This window comes from Mustela erminea, chromosome 19, assembly GCF_009829155.1.
Source record: "Mustela erminea isolate mMusErm1 chromosome 19, mMusErm1.Pri, whole genome shotgun sequence".
NCBI classification, from domain to species: Eukaryota; Metazoa; Chordata; class Mammalia; order Carnivora; family Mustelidae; genus Mustela; species Mustela erminea.
Window position 1 is genome coordinate 46,724,093 of NC_045632.1, and position 17,523 is coordinate 46,741,615.

The 17,523-nt window shown below is 41.0% G+C and overlaps 1 protein-coding gene across 2 annotated transcripts in view; it reads left to right on the forward strand.

Moving 5' to 3' along the window:
• The window catches only part of PMFBP1 (polyamine modulated factor 1 binding protein 1), a 164,378-nt gene that overhangs the window by 110,513 nt on the left and 36,342 nt on the right, over positions 1-17,523 (forward strand). The window contains exons 6-8 of one of the 2 annotated variants that reach the window (XM_032323522.1): positions 3,530-3,766; positions 6,548-6,619; positions 11,488-11,643. In XM_032323522.1, the coding sequence (XP_032179413.1) occupies positions 6,569-6,619; positions 11,488-11,643 (207 nt within the window). In that variant the 5' untranslated portion in view covers positions 3,530-3,766; positions 6,548-6,568. Of the gene's footprint in view, positions 1-3,529; positions 3,767-5,456; positions 5,782-6,547; positions 6,620-11,487; positions 11,644-17,523 lie in introns of those variants that run through there. The other variant, XM_032323523.1, reaches the window with a different exon arrangement.

A 17,523-nucleotide genomic window follows, 5' to 3' on the forward strand; every position in this document is an offset into this window, starting at 1 on the left:
AATATCTGTTCACAATGGAACAGGGGTTCTAAAATGTATGGTAGAAGCAGCTTGTTGAGATGCTAAAAATGGGGAGTTGTCAAAAGGTGTCTCTGAGAAGAACATAAGGATACTTTGTCTATTTATTTGCATTAGATTCAGCTGCATGAAACAAAAAAATAACAGAGACTTAAGATAGAAATTTGTCTCTGAATGGTGGTTCCACAGCATTCAGGGGCTTAGGCTCTTTCTGTTTTGTCTCTATGAGCATCTTCTCCGGTTCCAAATGGTTGTTGGGTTAAATCAGCATTCTAAATCATCGGGAAGGAGGAAAGAATGAAGAGCTGTACACTACTACTAACTAAGAAGATTTTCTGGAAGGTTCCCACAGTATTTCCTTGTACATCTCAGTGACCAAAACTTAGATGTGCAGCCATAACAAGCTAGCTACAGGAGAGGCTGAGGTAGTTAGTCTTCTATTTATTTATTTTTATTTTATTTTAATTCCAGTGTAGTAAACATACAGTGTTATATTAGTTTCAAGCGTATAATATAGTGATTCAACAACTCCATATATTACTCAGTGCTCATTAAGGTAAGTGTACTCTTTTTTTTTTTTTTTTAAGATTTATTTATTTATTTGAGAGGGAGAGCATGTGCATGAGAGTGAGGGGAGGGGTAGAGAGAGACAGTCTTTCAAGCCAATACCCTAGTGAGCAGGGAGCCCCATGGGGCCTGATGCAGGGTGGAGGCAGCAGCCCCAAGCAGGGCCCTATTCCAGGACCCATGCGATCACGACCTGAGCCAAAACCAAAAGTCAGTTGCTCAACCAACTAAGCCACCCAGGTGCCCCTTCACCAATTTCACCCATCCCTCCATCCACCTCTCGTCTAGTAACCGTCTGTTTGTTCTCTATGGATACGAGTCTGTGTTTTGGTTTGTCTCTTTTTTTTCCCCCTTTCTTCATTTCATAGCCTTTGAGATGAGCACATGGACACCCCAATAAAAGTAAGGCTCTGTTACAAAGGAAGACAAGGAGTATGGATGCTGGAACAGGTGATTGATAGCCTCTGTGAAAAGTATCAAAGAAGATAGTCATGGGGAGAGAATTTCACCTGTGACAATGAGGCTGATAAATCCTGGAAACCCTGCTCGTGTTCCTCCTGGACCCTCATTTCTTCCACCATTACAAAGTCTCCTTCTGGGAAGACCCAACTAGCCATGCTTCCTCTCCAGAAAAGCCTCGGTCCTAGGGTTGGACAATAACCCGATCAGAGACCTTGGTGTCAAGTTCCTATTCATTAAGTTATGGTCCAGAACCCCAAACCCTGGCAAAATCATCTCTAGTGTCATCTCCCCCTTCCACCTTCCCCTATCAGATATGCCCTACATGATTAAGGAATTTCTCTTTTAGAACTGAGTTTGGAGGGCGCCTGGGTGGCTCAGTGGGTTAAGCCGCTGCCTTCGGTTCAGGTCATGATCTCAGGATCCTGGGATCGAGCCCTGCATCAGGCTCTCTGCTCAACAGGAAGCCTGCTTCCCCCTCTCTCTCTGCCTGCCTCTCTGCCTACTTGTGATCTTTCTCTCTGTCAAATATACAAGTAAAATCTTTAAAAAAAAAAAAAAGAACTGATTTTGGACCCAAAGAATAGACCCTGTTCATGCTAAACTTCTGCACAATATAGCTCCATCCATGCATTCTGGGTAGGAATAATTTATTATACAAGGAGCATCCCTATAAATTCATGGTGCGCACATATTTTTTTTAATTTTATTTATTTATTTATTTATTTATTTGACAGAGATCACAAGTGGGCAGAAGGGCAGGTGAGGGGGAGGGGGAAAGCAGGCTCCCCACTGAGCAGAGAGCCCAATGCGGCCTGATCCCAGGACCCTGGGATCATATGACCTGAGCCGAAGGCAGAGGCTTAACACTGAGCCACCCAGGTGCCCTTCATATATTTTTAAAATAGAGGAAGCATTGAACATCCTCTCATTATTTTAAGAATTAAGAGCCCTGGAATTGATCACACCTTTTTCATTGGTAGGGGGTAGAACATTGGAGAAAATTCTAAAACCCAATAATAACTTATGAAGGAACAACTTATGGCTGAGTGTAGGTAAACCTACTGGTTTTGATTAACCCTCAGGGAAAATTTTAACTTTATCTCCTAAATTTGTTTCCAGTGTTACTGAGATATAATTGACAAACAGCACTGTATAAGCTTAATGTGTACAGCATAATGACTTGATTTACATATATTGTGAAATGATTATCATAATAAGCATAGTTAAGATTTCATATAGATACCAAAAAAAAAATGCTTTTTTTCCTTGTGATGAAAACTCTTAGGATTTACTCTCAACTTTCAAATAGACTACAACAGTGATAACTATAGTCATCATGTTGTACATTCCATCCCCAGTTCTTATTTCTCTTATAAACATTAGCTCATTTTTTCTAAGGCTAGTAGTCCATCCCTACACCCAGGCAGTTGGTTACCAGTTCCTTGGGAAGAGAGCCAGTATGAGCAGTCTGTGGTTATGGCATTAGTGTAACCTCATGTAGGTAAATGGTGTATGAAACCCTAACACGTGTTTCCCATCCTGCTCACTCAACCTAGACTTCATCAAATTCATTCACTTATACTCTTTTTCTTTCCTCTCCCAAAAACTAAACAAAGCCTTTCTGAGTTAGGAAAAGGGAAGGAGAGGGGAATTTGGGCATAAGCAAGAGAATTAGACCCTGATGAGATTGATTAGGAGGGCAAGAGTCAGGGAAACAATAGAATCCCAGATAGGCTTAGCAAACCAGGGGCAAAAGATACTTTTGATCAATACCAGAAATGGGGGGCAGAAAAGTGAGCAAGATCTTAATTAGGATCCTATACCCTTTCTCTCAATGCCTTTCTAGGCAAAATGCAGAAATGTTAAGGCGGGCCTAAGAAGAGACGGCCTGAGACCAATCTGCCATGTGTGTGTGTCTCTTTCTGCATTGGGAGCATCCTTGGAGAATGAAAGAGGGTCATCAGCCCAAAGCCCACAGTACGAGGAAGATGCAGTACATGCAGCCTGTTGACCAAGACACAGACATCTCAGCATACTCCACCTGGGAGAGCTGGAATATGACCATGGACTAGAGCCACCTCCAATGCCGGACTCCAACCTAGGACCCCGGAATTTAGGTGTGCTCTGAAGAGACTTTAAAAAGGTGGAAGGAATCATGGACTGATTATTTTCAACCTGAAAACAATGGCACTTTCTCAGAAATAACTAAGATTCTGCTTTCTGACATTCGATGAAAATGGAGTTCAGTAACCGGGTTGAACAATAGAAAAATGGTTGCTTTTTCTTTGCACACTTGAGTTCATACCTGCTAAACTAGTCATTCATGTAAGGTACAGTGCTCGGTGTTTCTTGAAAATCTGTAAGGTGCTCTGAGTGTGGGCTGAAGCCTACCCGGAGGCACAAACATCTCTGAGATGCTCTGACCAAGTTTCTGTTTTCACTACAACCGGTTTTGTTGTTGTTGTTGTTTTTCTGGTCACAGCTGTCACCAAGGGAAGGCCTGCCGGAAGGATAAAAGGAGCAGAACTTTTGAATACAAGAAAGCAGTTCCCTGGGCAGATGCGGCAGAATTGGATATGCCAGTAGAAGAGAAGAGGCATGAGGAAGGGAAGGTCTCAAAAGAGAGGCAGAGATAGTACCACAGAAGACACAGAATAAGCGTTTGAGAAGAGAGAAGACATTCAAGTCCTAGACCCAGAGATCAGAATCCACGGATCAGGTAGGGAGCGTCTCCTTCTGTAACGAGTTCTCTCCTCCACAAAATATCGGCCCCGCCACACCCCTCAGAGAATGTTGTGAAGGCTCACATGACCATTTTATAAAACATCTGAAGCTTCCTCAGAGCACTCTTCCTTGTCCATCTGGCAAACCATACTGTCAAATGCATTGAAAATTTATCATATAACCCTTCCATTTTATTCATCATAAGCACTTTCAAATTGCCCACTGCTGTTGTTAATGACTCACAGGATTCCCACGTCTCCTTCATGGAACACAACTTAGTTCCCTCTTTTTTTTTCTTCCCACTTACTTTACTTAGTAAAGCCCAATGTCTTTTCATGCAAATAAGAGAGCCTCTGCTTCCATTTTTCCTTCCAGATACTTTAGGCCTTTGCAACCATAGCTGTATAACTCCGTAGCTGATGTTATCATCACAATCTACACAGTCATTTTTCTGCCTTGGGATAAGATTTCACTTGGTTTAAGAGTCATCTCTTGACCATCCTGTAGGTCTGCCTGTAGAGGAATATTATTCTCAAGGATATATTTGTTCCATTCCAACTTTTGTATGATGCTTGGGCTGAATTCATGGTTCCGACTAAAGAAAGATGTGCATCAAGGTAGAACAATGAATCAGTGAGCCTTAGTACTAGGAAAGTCAATGGTCATTTAATACAACACTTGCACCCACCACCCAGTTTATAGAGCCAGAAACAAAGCCTTGGAGAGATGAGAGCTTTTCTTTCCAAAGGCTCCTCCTTAACTTAGGTGCTGAACAAGGTTTAAAAGTTTGGTGGGCTAGTGCCCTGTTTACTGTTTTTAAACCACAACATTTTTAGTCTTCTCATTTGTGTAGTGCAGTAGATTAAATGTTTGTGCCCCCCCCAATTCACGTGTTGAAATTCTAATCCCCAAAATGATGGTATTAAGAAATGGGGACTTGGAGTGGTGATTAGGTCAAGAGATGGGAACCCTTATCAATGGGATTAGTTCCCTTATAGACTACAGATCACTCCCTTGCCTTTCAGCCATATAAAGTCACAGCAAAAACAAAACAGAACAAATAAAAACAAACAAACAAACAAAAAACAGATGTCTCTGAAGTGGGTCTTCACCAAATACTTAATCTTCTAGCAAACCGGTCAAGAATTTCTCATTTCCAGAACTGTGAGAAATTTCCATTGTTTAGAAGCTACCCAGGGGCGCCTGGGTGGCTCAGTGGGTTAAGCCGCTGCCTTCGGCTCGGGTCATGATCTCAGGGTCCTGGGATCGAGTCCTGCATCGGGTTCTCTGCTCCGCGGGGAGCCTGCTTCCTCCTCTCTCTCTCTCTGCCTGCCTCTCTGCCTACTTGTGATCTCTCTGTGTCAAATGAATAAATAAAATCTTTAAAAAAAAAAAAAAAGAAGCTACCCAGTTTGTGGTATTTTGTTACAGCAGTACGACCAGCTAAGACACCCAATGTCGACATCATCTGTGACATTCACCATTATTTCCTTTAAGGCATAAAGGAAGAAGTCAGGCATAGCCATGTGACTTGTTTTGGCCAATGAACTATGAGCAGAAGTGAAGTGTGTCAGCTTCCGCTTTAAGAACCAGTGTGTTCTCCCTCTGCTGCCGTGGCAACAGGCAACATACTAGAGGAGGTTCTACCAGCTGAGGAGAATGAAGAGCAGCCCCAGCTGAGTCATAAAGGACATGTAGCACAGTGAGAAGGAAACCTGCATGGTTTTAAGTCACTGAGATTTGGGGGATGTTTGTTCCTGCAACATCACCCGGCCTCTCCCAACTGAGTAGGCTTGAGCTAAATCCCCACTCCCATGATGCATCTCTGTGCACAAAGACTAAAGAGAGTAAACAATGCAACATACCAGAACACAACCCCACAAAACATTCCGAATTCCATGTCTCACCAGCATTCTTTCTTCCTCTTGGCTTATATTAGGGGTGGAGGATGTGGTTCATTACAAAGAATGAGTATTTTGATAGCTTCTCATTCTTGGAACTATTCTGCAGGTAAGTGCCTAGTGGAAATTTGTAGAGTGAAAAATATAATAAATTAGATTACTTTAATGAGTAAGAGCATTATGACCTGAAAAACATCATCCTGTACCTAAGTACACACATACATATGCAAAAAAACTTTGGTTTTCCTTGAGACTTTTTATATGGATAATTCTCACCCTCTACAAGTTTCATAACTTTACAAGCACCACATTCCAGTAAACTGATGCTTTGAAAAACACCACATCATCAGGTATCTCCAAAGTAACAGTTACAAATTAATGACAGCTTCTCAAGGAATAGTAAGACAGCTCATGTGACCTTGGGTAAGTCACTTAGCCTCTCTGGACTAGTTTCCTCCTTAAACAAATATCGTAATAATAACTACTTCCCAGGGTTATATTGAGAAAGAAGGTGGGCTGTGCACGTTCTGTCTTCATAATTAGTACATAATGTTAACTATATTTGAGCCATTGAATACTTAAATCAGAAAGTAAGATCATCTCAGGACTCTTACTTTCCAAGAAACTGTGAATTCAGAAATTATTTAGTCCACCAAGTGTTAGTTTTGGGAAAAGATGTAAACCCTTAATTCTGTCTGTCTGGTGAAGGTGTTAACACACTTTTGAAAACACAGATGGACAGACAAGTAGGTATTGCTAACAGTTCAGGAAATTTTTCCAAGCTCCCTGCTGACAGCGTGGATCCAGATGAGAAAATCTTTAAAAGTCCAGACTCATTTCTACTTTTACCATCTTAAATTCTTGGACTTTTGCAGGTTTATAACAAAGCTCAGAAAATGCTAAAGCTTAAAGGAGAATTGAGAGGTGCCAAGGAAATGAAAGATGAGGTAAGGCTCCTAACTCTCCTACACACAGGGAGGTGAACCTATGTTACAGTGAACTTCTTTCTCAAGTTTCATGATTAAAAATTCTAGGAATAACAATCCCAGAATATCACAAACAGAGGTGGGCAGCAGATAATAGTGTTTAAAAGCCCAGACGTGAGCTAGGATGGGTTGGGGTCCATATCTAATAGTAGTATAATATCAGGCATGTTACTTACCCTTTGGGACCTTCCTTTCCCTTATGTAGAAAATATGAATAATTAACACCCCTCTCAAAGGTTTGCTGTGAGGATTAAGTAAGATACCACATGTAAAACACTAGTTCTTGGGACGTAGGAAGCATTTAAAAAGTAGTGGCTATTGTTGCAAGCATTGTCTCTCTAACTGGAATGATATGGAAATGGAGTGTTCTAATTAGTCTAATATTTTGGTCAAGCTGTGTTTACCTGTTCCCTGACTTGTTCCAAAAAGCATTTAAGGGGGGATGTTTAGGGTAGTATAGGATTGTCCCACATGACATATGCTTTCAACAGACCCCCTATCAAGAGATGAATACTTTCTAAAAGAGATGTTTCACCTCTTTCCCTGGATTTGCTGCATGTTCTGCAGGGAACAAAGATTAGGTATGGATTTTCTAGAAGGGCATTTCTTCACTCAGTTGATATCTTTGGACCACCTTCAATGTGCCAGGCATTGTTCTAGAGGCTGAGGATAAAGCAGTGAACAAAAGAGAGAAAGATCCATGTTCTCGTGGAGCTTACTTTCTGGTAAAATAATTTCTCCCAAGGATATGATAGAGAAAAGTATATAGCAACTGCCCAAATGCCAATAAAAATCAGCCCGTATTCCAGAGGTGGCGGACCACTGCCGTATGCCATGTGTATCCTAACCCATATATTTATGCAGTATGCCAATTTTTAAAAGAGTTTAGAACACAATAAAATATACTCATTCTTCACTAGATGAACAAAATTGGTTCCAAAATTTTTGCTCACAGGCAAAACCTTGTATAAGTGCCCATTAACTCCCATTATAAGTAATCAAAAACTGCTATGTTTCTATTGATGGTAAAGTAAACTCAGAAATCAAGTTAGTAATATTGATAACAGTGCTTGAAATTACTATAGATAACTGTAAACTCTTATTACATAAGTAAAATGTAAAGATTCCTGAAGCAATGATGATTTTTAAGGTTTTATGCTTTTTAAAACATACCTCTCATGAGAAATTGATACATTCTGAATGAATGGTAGTAGCGGTTAAAAGTAGTTTTCCATTGTTTGTTAAAGATTTGCCTTTATCCTCAGATTTAAAAAAAAAAAAAAAAAGATAATTTCCCACAGATGATGACTTTTATGGTGTCGTTGGTTGACTCCTGGAAACTGCCACCCAAGCTTTCTTGTTCAGGTACCAAATCCTGAGGGACTGCTGCCATCTTAAAAATTTGTAACGCTCTTGACTTCTGAGAGTGCTTGTGAGTCACAAGCCTCAATTTAACATCAGCTTCCTCCAAGAGGAAGGACAAGACTATGTGTCAATACTTTGAAGTCTAGAGCAAAATTTCTTCCTATCCTTGGAAATATATGTTCGAGAAGACATGCTCTTTGAAAAAGACCCGTTGAATCAATACAGAAAATTTGCTTCAGTAAACAATCTATTTTCCAATAACTATCATGATGAAACCACAGTACGAGCACTCACCACTTTGCCAGCACTTGGTAGCTGTTGCTGATGTCACATGCCTTTAAGCAGTAACCAGGTCCCAACCTCATCTAAGCAAAACTAGGGTATCTAAGAGCGTCACTTGCATAAGTGAAAACTCACCTAGGAGCAGAGGCTTGTGATTTCAGCCATCATTAATGACTTCAGATCTAGGACAGGATCAGATGGTGCCTGAGGGTCAGTATTATGACTCTCAGCTCCTCTCATGCCCCAGTACTGGTAACAGAGCTTTGACTGATGAAATGTCGGATTAAATCAATTCCTGCCACATATTGATACTCAAAAGGCATCTGCCTGGAATTTAGCCTTCATAAAATAGATAGGATTAGAAATAGTGTACAGTGACCTCTGTGCAAGATATTAGCAAGAAATTAGGTTTACTGGAACCTCAGAAACACTTGCCTCCAGAACACTCTGGAGTTCTGAGGTGAGCGCATCCTCTTCTTACCAGCAGTAAAAAATACTTTGTTTTGCATGAAAGTCACCTCATTGTTCTCCTAACATTTTCACACCTGTTCTGATAAATTTTTTTAAAAACTCTTTATGATCTGGACTTTTAAAATGAATGGTTAGGCTTTGATTTCAAAAGCAAATTTCATTTGACATCCAACAAAACACATTTGTTATTCAATTGGTTTACAGAATCCTCAAAGAAAGAATTATTTATTCCAAGCCTCTTATTTTCTGAATGAAGAAATTGCCTCAGAGACTCTGAGTCAATGCTACTGTCCAAATTAGATGAGATCATCTACATTAAAATCCAATTCTGAAGTCCTGTTGCTGCATTAGAATGGGGCCAAGCAGGCTTCTGCTCAGAAGACATCTAAAACTGAAGGGAGAAGGGTTTTTTATTGGCCTGACAGAGGGAGGGCATTGAGCTTTTAAGTTGGAGAGGCTCAAGTTGTATATCATTGCTACTTTGTTAATGAGTCCACAGTGTGTCAGGCTCCATATGGAACAATCTGGTGACATGGTCCTCACTTTAAAATGCATATATTCAGCAGTAAGGCAAGAGTATAGAACATTTGACACTTCCATAGAACAGGCATTGTATTGTCACCTAATCTGCTCTTAGATGCCGAAGAGTCCTGGGGCAAGAAGGGAAGAGATCCCTAGGGTCCCAACCTCCAGAGAGCCTCTATTCCCTATTCCCAGCGTGGCAGCAATGAGAAAAGAAATTTAAAGCGCTAGTATCAAGCTGCTGCTCCTTTTCAGGTCAAGGATTTTGTTTTCTAGTTAGAAAACAGTGCCCATACACCATTTTTTAAAGCTACTCTACACACATTCTCTTAAGAGAGTCCCTGGTAAATTGTAGTAATGGTAATTACATGCTTGGGGCAGTTGACATCCACTGTTATTTTTCTGAAAGTGAGGAACAAGGTACGGGAGGAAGAGAGAGAGTTTTGAGATAATGAAATCCTTTTAATGACAGAGCCATGCCGTTAACCTAATTAAACTGTAAAGTGGTTAAAAAAAAAAAAATCCAGGTACTAAATGGAAATGAAGAAATAAATCAGCTGAGACAGCAGCACTTCTGGGAAACCTTCTGAATTCCGAATACTCTGACATTGTGGTGTCCGATTCTCGTGGTTATCCTCTGGCCCCCTCGGCCTTGTGCAGAGGTCTCTTAAACTGACCTGTCCGGTAAGGCTTGATTTACGATGTCCATATCAGGTCTCCAGCTCCCCTAGGAATGAGAGTTATGTAGCTCGTATATTTAAGAAGCCAAAGCAATCAGTGGAATATGGTGGCAGATCATTGGCTATAGGGTCAGAAGAGCAGAACTCTCCTCATTCTGCTGCTAACCAGCTAGGGGACCTTGGGTACTGTCGTTTGGATCACTTTACCATTTCTGTGCACCCATGGCTTCTGTGTACTTTTGCACCTGAAACTCTCTTAGAAGAATTGCCTTTGGGCTAGTGGGGTCACTTTCCTCATAAGAGCAGAGAGCTGGAAATCCTTGGGAGCTTACATCCCACAAGGCAGCCCTTAGCCACTGACTGACTGATAATGAGTCTGACAGCCCAGCTTTTGCAACTAATCAAGACGAGCTCTGAGGTGTAACTTTCACTCCAGAGTTCCCTCTGGGATCAGGCTGAAGCTACTGCCTGCAGGACTTTGTCTGAAATCATGCCCTCACTGGTTTCTCCCTCTTTCCTAGTCCTGCTTTCCTCCACTTCCTTGTTGATTTCTCTTGGAGTGTTTCTTTAATACATGCCAGGAATCTTCACCAAAGAGCCTGCTTTGGCTAATCTAATAATAAGGCAAGGATCTACCATAAAAGCAGCTGCCTCGGCTCCAGCATCTAAAACTCAGAGGTGGTAGGACCTGCCCTCTTGAGTGTTATGAAGCGTCTGCACAGTGATAGGACTAAGGCAGTGGACAGGTTCACAAAGGGCTTCTTCATAATTTCTTTTCATACCGTTACCACCCAGAACACTGGGAGTGGAAGGTGGCATCCTTCTGTGATGGCGAATCCACTTTCTTACCACAGCTCACCCAAATTGCTGTGCCACACTCTCTATTTTGTTCTTGATCATTAATTTCCATTCTGACCTACCTGTAATTAGCTAATCTTTTCACTTGTAATCAAAGGCAAATTATCTTATGCAATCAGTGATTTTGCTTTTATTTTCCTTCGTGTACATCTCCACAGAAAAGCAAGCACTAGGTTTACAGGGAAGGGAGGTCTTTTGGTTTAGTGGGTAAGAAGAGAAAGTTAAGACACTTCAGAATCGACATCAACTCCATCACTGATTCACTGTAGTCCTGACAGGTTCATTTGACATCTCACTATGTTCATTTCATCGGTGGCAGAGCCATTAATATTTATAGACAGTCTGCTAGGTGCCTGGAATTATTCTAGGCACTGACTTCCTCTTGAAAAACAGGGGAAGTGTCTGCGATGTCCCCACAGCAGTGGGTGAAGATTAATTAATGTAAATAAGTAATTGTCTGAATAATGCAGAGCGCTCAGACACCTCGCAAATGGATACTGTGTAAATGTTACACTGGGTGAGTAATAACAGCTAAGAGTTGACGGACAAATTTCCAGCAAATTTAAAGTCTCTGTCAACCAGTTAAGTGAACGAAAGTAAGCATTTTCTTGATAGTTTATAATTGATGCTTTTGTTTTTCTGACTGCCCAGGCTGGGGAGAGAGACAGAGAAGTGAGCAGCCTGAACAACAAGCTCTTGAGCCTGCAAGTTGACATCAAAAATCTGCACGATGTTTGCAAGAGACAGGGGAAGACCTTGCAGGAGAATCAGCTCTGCGTGGAGGAGGCGATGATGAGCGACAACCACGTAAGGGATTCAGCGGCTGCTACCCACTTCTGTTCCCTCAACTTTCACCTCTGCTCCCTTAGGAGCAATAACAGAAAATTCTTCCACTAGTCATTCAAGAGCATTGATTGACCAGGCAATGAGAGAGAATTAAACACACTTACACTGCAGCACACACACATACACACACAAAAACCCCATCCCTGCCCTCAAGATTTTTCCATTTAGCTATCTCCAAGGTCATCTACATCTGAGGCCCTGTCTTTTCCTTATCTGGCCTTTCACACCTGGATTTGCAGCTCCTGAGGTCCATGGCCCTGAAAAGACCAAATCATAGTTATGTAAGGAGAGTAACTTCTCCTAATGGATTTTAGACAAACTTCTAGTCAACCATGGAAATCACAACTGTCCCACTTGCTCAGAGGTGTCACTGCTCATCAGTGCAGCAGTGATCTGGTTGCCCCATCGGCAGCTCTTGGCCTACAAGTTCCTTTTGATGCAGGAACCTGGTCACCAGTCAAGCTCAAATGCAGAATGACTGATGCCCGCAAAAGCAGTCCTCTACCAATGACTGACGGGGAGGTGGTTAAATAACCTATCACTCTTGCCCCTCAGTCATGGAACACCCCACACATGCTCTTTCCTGGTGTTCCTCAATAGGATCCTACGTCAGCTGCCCAACGTGGGCACTAGCTTGATAACGCGCCCTTCTGAGGCTCCGTTCCTTTCCTTGTCTCATTTCTCCACCGTTTCCCAAGATCACTTCCCATGCAAACTCCTACTGGACACTCCTTCCCTTGTCAGAGGTGTGGGAGCCCAGATACTCAGTAACACTTGCCCTGCACGTGTGTAAACAGGAGCACGATCATCTTTTTTGATTAATACTTAACTGTAGGCTAGGGAGTTCATCAGCTGGGGCAACTTCATGTCAGCCGGAGGTTTTCTCTCTTTGGAAATTCTAGTGCTAGGGTCTTTAAACCGGTCACTAAGTTTATCCCCATAAATCTTTGAGTTTGGAAGAATGCCTTACTTGCAGCCTTCATTTCCTTTTAGGGACTTGAGTCTTTGGCAAACATGAAGCAGGAACCAGTTGCACAGACCTGTCAACCAGACCCCCAAGTTAGCCTTGGCTGCTGTGTAAGATTCCACTGTCTTCCACATTTGTGGTCAAGGATCTGGTCTCTCTTAACTGTGTCTGTTAGAGTTCTTCCAGGACTTACCACCTCCCTATAGAAACCACAGATTGGTCTTCTGCAATGCCCTAAAAATGCTACCAACAAAGCAATTCCACCTTATCCTACTGAGTGTTACTGTCCTTTTCCCAGGAGGTCACAAACACAGGAAAATCCATCGGTTTTCCTAAATGGATCTCAGGGAAAATATTACCATGATTTACTTCTTTCTAAATATTAACATTTTAAGATATTTTCACCATTGCTGTCCAAGTTTATTTATTCCCCCAGTCAGGGAAAGCCATGTGGCTTATAAACGTACCTAGCAACTTGGAAGGAGAAAGGCATTAAATCGCATTTTATTATTCTAATTGCCCAGAAGAAGGTCTAACAGCTTGAAATAAGCTTTAAAACAGGCTCTTTTTTTCCTAGCACTTAGTGCAGAATTTAAATTGCAGACTATGCATACAAATACACAATTAGATGTAGACTTATACTCATCCACTCAGAAAATCCCTGCAAGATCTGCCCTCTACAAGGAAATGTAATGTGGGAACAGAGGGGAAACCCAAGACTTTCTGAAATTTTTGACTAATATCTAACAAGGATATGGAGAAATGAGGCAGAGGTCATAGTTCAGAACTACGGTTAGGAGAGAAAATTAAAAGACTACATCAGATGTTATGATCAGATGTTATGTGTAAATACAGGGATGGCAGGCAGGGGGTGGGTAACCTTGTAAACCAAGAATATGTTGTGCTCCAAAACCCAGGAACAGAGATAAGATGAGGGTGAAGCAAATGAAGTACTAGGGTTCAGCATTGACAGGGTTCTCCCCCATCATGGGCCAGCCCTGAGCTTGCCCCACCCTGAGGCGGAATGCCTCCTGAAAAATTGCACATCACATGCCCCACGGTAGTTCTGGCCCTGTCCAGGAACCAAAGAGTGCCTCGATTAGAGTGAAAGGAGAAAAGAACAACAGAGATATCATAATATAAGAATGAGCAAATTAGAAAAAGAAGGGTCTGTCTGAGCAATTGCCCAGACAGCTTTGGCCCTGGTGGTGGCCTGGGGAGAATACCCTGAGATTTAGGACAGCCCAGATTGTCAACCTCATCTTTGAAGTAGATGAAGGACACTATTCTTAGCATTAAACTATGTAAAGAAGCTTGATTTCTGAAGATAAAAGTCACTGGTCAAATATGGGTTAATATATCCTTGATGGAAATTAGGACACAGAAATATCACTTTGAGTTATTAGAAATGAAAAAAAATTTTTTAATGGAACTGCTAAGTGCAATGGAAGATCTGGGATTGGATCCTAGAACAGAAACAAATAAACAAACAAACATTAGTGGAAAAACTGATAAACTCCAAATGAAGGTGTACTTTAGGTAATAATAACCTGCCAATGTTAATTTCCTAGTAGGACAAATGTACCACAATTACATAAAATACTAACCTTAGGGAAAGATAGGTGAAGAGTATATGGAAACTCTATCTACTACTTTTGCAATTTTTCTGCAAATCTAAAATTATTCCAAAATGAAGAGCTTTCCCCCACCCCTTAAAGGGACTCTCTGGTAAGAAGAGATCACAGATGAGAAAAATGTCTAAGGGATGAAGATGTATCCAAAAGAAATGCACATCACTTAAACACCTAGTTCTACACTCTACCAATATAAAAAAAGTACTTGGTAGAGAATGTAAAAAGTAACTGATAAACCTATCTAGTGGTAAAAGGCTAAACCAGGGTTACAGGGAAAATATCTCACCTAACACCTCAAAGATAGGGAAAGAAGTTCATGACAATGACTGGGGAATGATGAGACTTTCAGTTCTTAAATGAAGGGGGAAAATCAGCAGGGATCCAGTTACCAGAGCAATGCCAATCTGAGACAGAAGAGAATTAGCACAAACTAGAATAGGGAATAAAATGGTTAAAAAGTATTTTGAAAAGCCGGCTTTAGGCAAATCAGCAGGACCTGATGACATACTTTGAAGAGTACTTAAGGAATTGGCAGGTGTTATTACATAGCTGCTAGCGATTATTTTTGAGAACTCAAGAGGATAAAGAAAGTCCCTGTAGACTGAAAAAGGGTAAATGAAGTGCTCATCTTTTTAAAAAGGGAAAAAGGACAATCCTGGTAATTATAGACCTGTCAGCTTAACTTCAATATCGGGGAAAATATAGAACTTAACATCAATCAATTAGCATCAACTTGAAAAGCGCAAAGTATTGGGTAGAAACCAAAGTGACTTCTCAAAAGGCAAATCATGCCAGGCCAATTAATTTCCTTCTGTGATCAAGTAGCCACATAGGCAAGGAAAGAGCAATAGCTATAATCTCTTTGACCATAAGTATGGCCAAAAAATTGACTAAATATGAGAACAAGTTCCTACTTGTGGCCAGTGCTCTCCATCCTTTAAGACAATTCAGGCCTGGAGAGAAATTTATCTGAGAAACAAGATGGGCCAGCCTCCAGAATCAAGTCCATCTCTGGATGGTAACTTCAAGAACTAACCTCACTTCTGGAAGATTACTTCCAACTTGCTCATTTTCTCCAAATCTCAGTTTAAAGGTCAAAGTAGAATCTAATAAAATGTCTGTCTTCCTTGGAAAGAAAACTTTTAAAAAGGGAGACAAAGAAATAATAGGAAATGTACTGATGCCTTTATCACAGTGCTCTCTGGCACATATATATGAATGAAATGTAGGTTTAATCCATAGCATGTCATTTTCTATTCATTTACAATTAAGAAAAAGAATCTTTTGAGTACTTAGCAAGAAACAAGTAGAAATTAATAGGTCTCAAATAAGTCTAAGAATTTCTCCAAGACTTTGAAACTTGGTTTCTCTAAACTCACAGGTATCTATAGTGTACAAATGTTTAAAATTCTCATCCAAGGAAACTCTAGTTTCTCTGCATATGTGAGCACTTCTTGAATCTTTATAACCAGACAGATTTGGTTAGGTGCTGTGTTTGCCCTGTACTGGAAGATTTGGATGAACTCTCATCATCTGGCTGGTCTATCATGTTACCTCAAACCAAAATTAAACCCAAAATATTCATCATAACTTCTGGGGAAGAGAAGTTATAAGCAGTTCACAGTATCACTGACAGGTCACTAAGCTTTATACACATAGGAAAAGACATGTGTCTTTTAAGCAAAGAACAATTACAAACACACCTAAGAACAGATGATGTACCTACCACATACTAGAGGGGAAGCCCTAAAGAAAGGGGTTTTCAAAAAAAAAAAGCTCTTCTTTCATTCTTTTGTATAATGAAGAGAAAACAGGGATATGAAAATAAGGTGAAGCTAAGAAAGAATGAACAATGAAGAGACCACATTTAGTTTTCAACTGATGACTGTCCATCAGTGGAGAGGCGGGTCCAAATCATCAGTCACACACAAGTCCTTGAGGGACCAAGAATCCAGTTTCTTAATTGTCAGAGATCAAGTCAACTTCCACAAACCCAAGAAAAACAGAATTTAAGCATAATTTGGTAAGGATTTTATTGGATATCTGCTTCATTAAAATAAAGTCCTCTGAATTAGCCCTACCCCATGACATTCACTCCTTTGCTTTAGTCCTAGCCTTATTAGGACCACCTAATACTTATTAGGTATTTATTCTTAACCATGTTTTTTTCCTAATAGTTTTTTCCCACCTCTCATCTTACCTGTATAGTCAGAAGACTTGGGCTGTTAAGAACATCCCCTATACACAACTGTGTGCATGAACACCCACACAAACGCCCCTCCCAAGTCCCTTCACGGATGAGTTGTGAGAATAACAACACTCTTATGTTGAAAAGAACGAGAACATTTAACTAAAAACATGTAATATAAATGTTGGCAATTACAGCTACACAAATACAAAAATCAGCATTGTTTAAGAAAGAAATATCATTAGCTTCCATCAATCAGAGAAAGACAATTATTGTATGATCTTACTGATATGAGGAATTTGAGAAACAAGACAGAGGACCACAGGGGAAGGGAGGGAGAAATGAAACAAGATGAAACCAGAGAGGGAGACAAACCGTAAGAGACTCTTAATCTCAGGAAACAAACTGAGCGCTGCTGGAGTGGAGGGGGGGTGGGAGGGATGGGGGGGTGGGGTGATGGATATTGGGGAGGGTGTGTGCTATCGTGAGTGCCGTGAATTGTGTAAGACTGATGCATCATAGACCTGTACGCCTGAAACAAATAATACATTATATGTTTAAAAAAAAAAAAAAACTTCCCTCCAGCCACATACACCAGATATTCAGGCCAAGAGTTCAGCTTCTCTTTGCCTAGGATTTCTTGTTGGTGACCACCGTGGTCCATTTTCAGTCTTCTCATTCAGAATGAACTGACACAATCAGCTGTTGTCTTTCTGGTCCTGAGCTCTGCTGAGCCTCGCTTATCTTAAGTGAGCCACTCCCACTCTCTCTCCCCAGAGATTTTCCCCTCTTTTCAGTCCAAGCTCTAACAGAATTACTCTCCTAAAGACTCTATCTTCATTTACTCAGACCAAAATTTTGGAGTCATCCTGCCTTGGATAACCATCATTCCCTACCATCCCACATCTAACACAGCAGCCAATCCCATGAGACCTGCTTTCAAAATATATCCATGATCCGGCCATTTCTCCCAACTTCCAACTTGGTCCATGCCACCATCACTTCTTGCCTGGACTCTTGCAGCAGCCTCCTTGCTGGTCTCTCTGCTTTCA